The sequence below is a fragment of the Orycteropus afer genome, unplaced genomic scaffold (assembly GCF_000298275.1).
Source record: "Orycteropus afer afer isolate SDZICR_OR568_19922 unplaced genomic scaffold, OryAfe1.0 scaffold00134, whole genome shotgun sequence".
Taxonomy (NCBI): Eukaryota; Metazoa; Chordata; class Mammalia; order Tubulidentata; family Orycteropodidae; genus Orycteropus; species Orycteropus afer.
In genome coordinates, this window is record NW_006921721.1 from 425,894 (window position 1) to 435,135 (window position 9,242).

The 9,242-nt window shown below is 37.1% G+C and overlaps 2 protein-coding genes across 2 annotated transcripts; both read left to right on the forward strand.

Annotated features, from left to right (window-relative positions):
- The first annotated feature begins 2,623 nt into the window (after positions 1 to 2,623).
- Positions 2,624 to 3,850, forward strand: TRIM13 (tripartite motif containing 13). Its single transcript, XM_007945223.2, has one exon. It carries the CDS (start codon positions 2,624 to 2,626, stop codon positions 3,848 to 3,850), a length of 1,227 nt encoding a protein of 408 aa, XP_007943414.1.
- Positions 3,851 to 4,142: 292 nt separating this feature from the next.
- Positions 4,143 to 8,850, forward strand: KCNRG (potassium channel regulator). Its single transcript, XM_007945244.1, is given in 4 exon segments — positions 4,143 to 4,160; positions 5,303 to 5,380; positions 5,382 to 5,896; positions 8,610 to 8,850. Coding segments are annotated over 4 exon segments (852 nt in total).
- The last annotated feature ends 392 nt before the right edge of the window (positions 8,851 to 9,242 follow it).

A 9,242-nucleotide genomic window follows, 5' to 3' on the forward strand; every position in this document is an offset into this window, starting at 1 on the left:
GTTTCAGGGGTTCCACAAGGCTCAGTGCTGTGCATTTTAAAGTAAATTTGCATTCAGAGATGGTATTTTCTAGATCCAGGGTGTCAGGACCCCTTTATACTTAAGAATTGAGTATCCCAAGAGCTTTTCTTTATGTGGGTTCTACCTGTAGATACTTCATTATTAATCTGCTTCTGCATTCATCTCATTGCAATAAAGTATCATGGTTGAAATATACAGTGAAACCTGTGAGAGCTGGAACTCAACAGGACTGCTTTGTTTTCTGGGTCTTAAAAGTTTTCTGCCTTTGATGGTGTAGTCTTTTTACCATTTTTCTATCATTTGTTTTAATGGAAAATATATTTGAGTTTTCCTTTGATAGTTTCCTCCTTACATAGGTTGATAAAGAAAATCTGTCTTCACACAAATATGTAGTTGGGGAAGGGAGGAATAGTTTGCTAGCCTTTTAAGATCATTATGGATCTTCTCTGATACTAAATCAAAACGGAAACAAATTGTTGTCTCTTAAAGTTAAAGTAATGAATGAAGAAAACCAAAATTCATGGAAACAATTAGTCCTAGCAACTGGTACACCATCCGATCTGCAGCCTATATGACTATGAGACCAGAAGAATTAGATGGTGCCCAGCTACCACTGTCATCCAATTGGAAGGGGATCTTTGTAGGAGATCCTTGATAGAGAGGGAGAACAATGTGGAACAAAACTCAAAATCATTTGGAGGGAAAAAAAGGGGGTGGGAGACAGATTTGCTGGTCCGATAGAGCCTGGTAGAACCACTGAGACTATGGCCCCTAACTGCCCTTCAGGTCTGGAATTGAACCCACACCTGTGGTTTCCAGCCAAACAAAAGACAGGCATATGAGTTGAGCATTTACCTCAAGTAGATACTCTCCTTGGAGAGAACAATCATGGGAGACAGAAGGGCTGCTTATGCACAGGGAGATAGCTCAGGGGACAGGAGTCCATGGAGGAATGGACACAGGTAAGAGGTAACTATGGAGAGGAAGTGGGAGGGGAGCTGTTGCATTGTGATAAACTGTGGTCAATGTCATGAGACAAAGTATATGTGAATTGCTGTATGGAAAGTGAATTTGCTCTGTAAATCTTCACCCAAATCACAATAAAAAAAGAAATAAATTAAAAAAAAAAGGAAGTTAGTTACAATAACTTTGAAATCATAATGTTGAGCCTTTTGGTTTTTCTTGTATTTCGAATGGATTTTTTTAAACCCCTGTATGATTTATATAACTTTATGCACTGATAATTTGAAAAATATTGGTTAACTGGGTTATGCATATCTCTACATGAGATATTTCATTATACAGTATCCCCTCAAGAACACAAATTTGTTAATATCACCACCTATCCCATCAGAAAAGGCTTTAATAGGAAACTGTCAAGCTCACAGTAGTAGATGTTTTCCAAAATTCTAACTGGGGGGGGGGAAAAAAACCAATGTTCATCTTTGGCAGGAAATAATGTCCATTCTTTTCTTCGCTGTAATAGGCTCATTTTGTTGATTTTTGGGAAACTATCTGTGAAACACTTAAGTCTGAACAGCCATAGTTTCTTATTTCTTTAAAGTAAAATGGTATTCCATGAAAAAAAAAAAAAGGTTGGTTCAGCTTACAGCTTAGCTGTGTAAATTTTCACCTTCAGACAACATCTGTTAGTATGCAGCAGAAATGCTTTATGTATACTTCTGTTTTGTCACACAAAATATTAAAAAGATAGTTGAGATTTAATAAAATTAATTTTTACTGCATTGCCTCACTCCGAGTAGAATGACTGTTAGTCCAAGTCCAGCTTGGTCTATTTACTGCCTTGCTTGATTCCTGCTAAGGTTCTAGCACTTGTTTACCCACCATTGCTTTTGTGTGATCAGTGTACAAATTGACATGGTACAAAAGTAAATAACATCTTAATATTATTATGAAAATAGTTTTGGCCTAATGTATGCCTGGAAAAGAGTCTTAGGGGTACCTAGGTTTTTGCAGATCACATTACGGGAACGAATGCACTAGGATAGTGCAAGGGGGCTCTGATAACTTTTCTGGAGTTTACAAAAACTCATCCTCTAGAGAAGAGTGATTTGCAACTCTTTCACCTTGTGTTTTTACTTATGATTTTAGTGATTGCAGTCTTGCCTTTGAAATAGAAAAACAGGCCAATTCCTAAGTACATGCTTGAATTTATATTTCTGTGCTTCATTCTTTTAAATAGCATACCATTTTATATTTGTAGGCCCAGAGTAAAGAGCTCATTCTATTCAGACACTGAGTAGCTTTGTTTCTGATAGCAAGTAGTCAGCTCTCTGTTTTAAAACAATCAGTTGGGTCCTGCTGGCTCAACTTGCATTTGTCCTAGTCCTAACCCTGTTTCAGCTGAAGACTGTTGTTGGAAAGTCCACACAAAGGCCTTGTGTATGGAGTGCCCTACTAATAAGGAGCATGTTCTAGTCCTAGTGGATTAAATCTGCTTTGGTTTGCATTCCCTTCCTAAATTCCTCACTTATTTCCTTTGTTTGGCTGGTTATTTCCATGAACCAGTTAGGTCGGTTTCACTGCTAGTAGAGGGGGTTACTGGAGTAAAATAACCTTTTTGTTTTTACAGTAGGATGTGATGGAGCTGCTTGAAGAAGATCTCACGTGCCCAATTTGTTGCAGTCTGTTTGATGATCCTCGAGTTTTGCCCTGCTCACACAACTTCTGCAAAAAATGTTTAGAAGGGCTCTTAGAGGGGAATGTGCGGAATTCGTTGTGGAGACCATCTCCATTCAAGTGCCCCACTTGCCGCAAGGAAACTTCAGCTACTGGAGTTAATAGCCTGCAGGTCAATTACTCCCTGAAGGGCATTGTGGAAAAGTATAACAAAATTAAGATCTCTCCCAAAATGCCAGTGTGCAAAGGACACTTGGGGCAACCTCTCAACATTTTCTGCCTGACTGATATGCAGCTGATCTGTGGGATCTGTGCTACTCGTGGTGACCATACCAAGCATGTCTTCTGTTCTATTGAAGATGCCTATGCTCAGGAAAGGAATGCCTTTGAGTCTCTCTTCCAGAGCTTTGAGACCTGGCGTAGGGGAGATGCTCTTTCTCGTTTGGATACCTTGGAAACTAGCAAGAGGAAATCCCTACAGTTACTGACTAAAGATTCAGATAAAGTAAAAGAGTTTTTTGAGAAATTACAACACACATTGGATCAAAAGAAGAATGAAATTTTGTCTGACTTTGAGACCATGAAACTTGCAGTTATGCAAGCCTATGACCCAGAGATCAACAAACTTAACACCATCTTGCAAGAGCAACGGATGGCCTTTAACATTGCTGAGGCTTTCAAAGATGTGTCAGAACCCATTATATTTCTGCAGCAGATGCAGGAGTTCAGGGAGAAAATCAAAGTAATCAGGGAAACTCCTTTACCTCCCTCTAATTTGCCCACAAACCCTTTAATGAAGAACTTTGATACCAGTCAGTGGGAAGATATAAAACTAGTAGATGTGGATAAACTTTCTTTGCCTCAAGACACTGGCACATTCATTAGTAAGATTCCCTGGAGCTTTTTTCAGTTGTCTGTAGTACTCCTTCTGCTTGGTCTTCTCATTGCCTTTGGTCCTGCCATATCCCTGGAATGGTCTTTATGTGATGAATTTGCAGCTTGGAGAGAACATCTTTCAAACTTCAGTTCCCACTATCTAACTAAATCAGCTGATTTTTTAGAACAATCAATTTTTTACTGGGAACAGGTGACAGATGGGATTTTCATTTTCAGTGAAAGATTCAAGAATTATACTTTGATGGTGCTGAACAATGTGGCAGAATTTGTGTGCAAATATAAACTATTATAAAATGTTTCAAGTAAACAGTTCTCTGTCCTTTGTTGTTAGAAATTTGTTAAGAGCAGAGTAGTAGTACAGATTTGGTAACGAGTCAAATATGTTCTTCAACAATACACTAAAAAATACACCATTCAGAAATAATGCCCTATATATGCTGTCCTAGTGTAAAAAGTGAAATTTAATAGTATAGTCCTGAACCTCCTTCCTTTTTTAAAGAACATTTTTGAAATAAGCACTGTCCTACCAGTATTGGTTGTGTTTATAGTGATGATAAAACTCGGAGGTGAAAAAACACGTGTACATGTACTGTATTAATGAGGTGGTCTAATAGTGATTGTTCATCAAGCATGCAATAAAGACTACTTTTATAAAGCAACTTTTTTTGATGATGAACATTTTTAAAAAAAGGAAAGACGGTTTGACAATATGAATAGATTTAATTTCTTTTCTTTTTTTTTTAAAAACAGGGTTGAGCCTATTGCCAAATGTAAATCTGTGTAAACAAAACTAGTATTTTCTCCTGACAAGCTCACATTTTTAGGTGTGTAGATTTTAGCCTGCCTTCCCTTAGTAATTGTAAATTTATCACCAAAGGAATAAACAGAAGTATTAGGTGGGCTGTGCAAGGAAATACAAAAGGTCTAACACGTGCCAAGAGCAGAAAATGGGAAAGTCACCTTTTTATTGGAAGTTAAGTGCTGTGTTGTGTTGTAGCAGCTGTACAATTAAACCAAAACACTTAATTTTTTAAAGACCATTAAAGGCTAATTTGATAATAGATGAAACAGCTATTATTAATTAAAAAGTAATCAGCTAAATACTAATGCTGTCCTATCTGCTCCAATGAGATCAAGATACCCTATCTACTACAGAATAAAATTACTTAATTTTTTCTCCTTGCTTACAATTCAGATGAGGAAAAAGGAACCACCTTATCTGAGAATTGCTCTCTAAGTCTGCCTTATTTCTTTTATGGAACAAGACATTTCTTCTGACAGTCCTTTAGAATAAAATTTCAGAGAATACACAATCTGACACTTTCTTTGTAAATCTATGGATTTGTTTACCTGACAGGATTCATAGTAGATAAAGAAGTCTAGGGGGAGGGGATGCTTTTCTGCTCCAAGTACTTTTTTTTTCTTCCTTAAATGTAGATATATATCATTTTTTTTTTTTGGAATAAAACAAATCTACTTGACCTGTTTTCAGATACAGTGGCAGTTTTCCTTACACTACTTATTCATTGCCTCATCTGTTGCTCCTTTCATTTTGTATACTGAAAGTTCCCAAGCAACTCAGATTTGCAAACACAGCTATTTGCTTTGTAATAGTTACCTGGAAATCTAGGTCTGTTTTTTATTACTCTCCTCCCCTCCCCTCCATTCTTAATCATATGTAACTAACAACATGTGTGGTTATAGGTTGATTTACAAGTTCCTAAGTCTGGTTGATGGTGTATAGCCTCTAACTTGCAGCAAGGGAAGAATTAACAGTCAGGAACTGGTCACTTTGAACGTGGGAGGGAAGATACTCACAACAAAGGTCTTCCACTTTAAAGCAGTTTCCTCCTCCTCGGTTAGCACGAATGTTAGATGGCAGAGACCAAGAATTCAGGATGGTTGATGGCCATTTTTTTGTGGATAGAGATGGTGTTTTATTTAGTTTTATCTTAGATTTTTTAAGAACTCACCAGCTTTTATTGCCTACTGACTTTTCAGACTATCTTAGGCTTCAGAGAGAGGCAGTTTTCTATGAACTTGATTCTCTGGTTGATCTCATTAATCAAGAACTGCTACAGCCAAAACCTGAGCTCTTGGAGGTGCATTTCTTCATCGGAACACTGAAGTTTTTTTTCAGAGTGTTTGGCTCTTGCAGCAAGACAATTGAGATGCTAACTGGGAAGATTACAGTGTTTATAGAGCAACCTTCAGCACCAACCTGGAGTACAGATCCTTTCCCTCAGATGACCTTACTTCCACTGCCTCCACAAAGACCTTCTTGCCATGACCTGGTTTTCCAGTGCGGCTCTGACAGTGCAACTGATAGCCAAATCAGGTATTTTGTACTTTGAAGCATCTCTCTTCTATAACCAGTTCCTTATGTTTATGAAACAGAAAGTTCCTCCTGCCCAAAACGTTTCTTGGAAAAATAAATGACTACTCAACACAATGTTTGGGGGTAACCAGTGGATTTGGGTTATAAATAGAGTAAATAATTACTGTCCAAACCGGCATGCTTTTCACAGTGAAAGAGAATACTGTTACAGGGGACATCTAAGAATAAACACTGCTGAAAAAACTGACAGGTTGTATCAGGAAATAATTTTGTAGATTATTGTCCACTGCTAATGAATTTGGCTCAGGAATGAATAAAATACTCGCCCCCTCGCCCCCGCCGCCAACAGAATCTCTTATTATCTGGCATATAGTTTTAACCTCTAATTTCCTTCCACAGCGTGTATATTTACTCTTTTAGTCCTTATGACTCGACTTTTTTTCTTCATTTCCTTTTAAACACCCTTGTTTGGTATTGTGTTAATCCTTATCAGGAGTGCTGATGGCACAGTGATTAAACTCTTGGCTGTTAACCGAAAAGTCAGAGGTTTGAATCCACTGGCTACTTTGTAGGAGACAGATGTAGCAGCCTGCTTCTGTAAAGATTACAGCCTTGGAATTCCTTTGGGGCATTTCTGCTCTGTCCTGCAGGGCTACCGTGAGTCAGAAGCAAACTGGACAGCAGTGGGTTTTTAAGTGCATCCTCAGCACTCTTAAACAACTCAAAATATTAGGATAAGCTGTGAGTCAGAAGCCACTTGATGGCAATGGGTTTGTCTTTCTGTCAGTATGTTAAAGTGCTTCTGAGTCAGTTAATTCAAACTCCCCACCCTCACCCTGTTGTTCTGTGGTCAGGGACATATTTTTTTCCCTTAAAAATGTCTTAATGCTGTCCTATTATACTGTGAAAACTGGCTTCCATTTTTAGGTGGAAAAAAGCCTGCGTGAATTCTTCACTGATAGCATTTAAAATAATGTACAATTTATTATTATTTTGGTAGACACATTTTGGGATACTTTGTAAATGTTACCAGTAACTATCAGGAAGGATATCAGTTCATTCTTCCACAACACATCCCTTGGTCCTGCTTAACAGCTGGAGAACACTGGGTGGCATGACCTAGTGTGACAATTATGTTTTTACATTTTATAATGTCCTGCCCTTCCAAACAAAAAAGCTGAAATATTCTGGGAAAAGAGAGCAAGTCAGATACACTGATTATGAAGAAAACCAAAGACTTCCGCTTTATATCACTGTTTAAGATACCTCTGTGTATAACTTTGTTTTCATTGGTGGGGCACTAATAAGCAGAAGAGAAATGACTAGCTTTTTTCTTTCTTAAAATTTTATTGTGTGATAAGACCTGAGGATCCTTTTTCAAAAAGTTAGAAACCTAAGGGTAAATGGTGTCATTGATTTTAAAAAGAAACATGCTAGATAAAAAGGTGATGTCCTGGAAATATTGAATGTTCTTTAAAACCTATTCCATTAGAGGAAGTAATTGTAACCTTGAAAAACAAGATTCCAGTGTGTATACCAGTGCCAACTCATTTCTCTTTTGTTTGTTGTTAAGTGTTTTTGGAAGGTGGAAACTGGAGGAGAAAGACTGGAATGGTCCCTAACAGTTTGGTGTTACTCAGTATATTACACCAATATGATTTACTACTCATAAGGTGTCTCACCCTAGAAGGTTGCTCAGTTATTATGTCTCAAGTTCACAGTACTAGAAACACCTGGCATGTATCCTGCAAAGCATTGATGTGATCCCATGATACCAAGCTCAAGTTATGACCACAGGATTCTAGGGTCTGTTGGGTAGCATTTCATCTCTTCTACCTGACCTTTCCTTTTTAAACTAGTTCAAATGGAAATGTGTAGTTCCCTTGTAAATTTAAAACAAACAAAATCAGTCTTGATTATCTATTTCCCATTGGTTTCTTTTGTACTTTTCTTGTGCCTTGAAATCTTTACTTGAATTCTCCATCTGGCCTCATAGGGAATTGAGTACTTTGATCTCTATGATTTTTTACAAGTCTGTACTACTTTGTTACTACCTATTATATACTGTTTGTATCTTAATTCTTTCGTGAGATTTCTGCTAACATTTTTTCTCTTTGATAAATGTGTTTTGGGCTGTACAATCAAGATCTGGGATTTGGGGATAAATGGAATGATTTACTGATGTTAAAAATTTGCTGTATCAAATATAATAAACTTTTTTTGAGATGTGTTTTGTAGATAGTTCTTAGTGAGTTTCTAAATGTAAACTAATGTAATCATCCCATTTCAATCATGATACTTAAAAGAAGGCTTGGAATATCCCCAAGGGGTCCTTTTTACCTCATAAAACAAATAGTTTGGGTCATACCTATAACTAATTTCAGTTGGTCTTTTCTTCACATTTCATAAACAGATGGTAAGAGAATACAGAGATAAAAATATCCTTGATGGTATACTAAAAAACCCAAACCCACTGCTGCAGAGTTGATTCCAATAATGATAATGTTCGTTATATAATATAAATATATTTTATAATATTTTTTATTTTCAGTACCCTGAAATTACAGATTTGGATTTGTAAATAGTCTTTAAAAAATCTGATAAAAAAATTATATGATGCTTGTGTTTGAGATTATAAGTAAAATTCATGTATGTACTTTTAGTAGCCACTAAAGGGATGTTTTATAATTAATTTCTCTTGTATGTGTCCTAGGTATGTTTCTATAAAACCTGATAACCGAAAATTGGCCAATGGAACTAACGTCCTAGGCCTACTTATTGATACTTTACTAAAGGAAGGCTTTCATCTGGTCAGCACTAGAACAGTATCCTCTGAAGACAAAACTGAATGCTATAGCTTTGAAAGGATGAAAAGTCCTCATGCCCTCACCGTGAGCAAAACACTGAAACCAGAGACTACCATCATGCTGGAACAAGCTCAGAAAAAGAAATGAAGCTGTTTTCTCTTAAGAGTTGTTAATGTTTTTCTTGTCTGGAAATTCTATGTTTGAGGCATCTATGTTAGCCAAATCTCTACTCAGCCTAACTTTTCAGCCTCATCTCCTACCATGTATCTATATACCCCCACCCCCACCAGTACCTAAACCATAATGAACTGCTTGCTGCTCTCCAAACACCACCATGTACTTGGTGCTTTGGCACACATTCCTTCTACCTTCAATGTGTCTTTCTTTTTCTCCATGAACACTTTACACGGCTTTTAAGAATGGGCCCTGGAATCAGACTGCTTGATTTCTAATCCCAGCTATGTGATTTGGGCAAGTCATTTATCCTCTTTTTGTCCTTTAGCTTCTTTATCTAATGAAGATAATAAAGGTATCTCCCT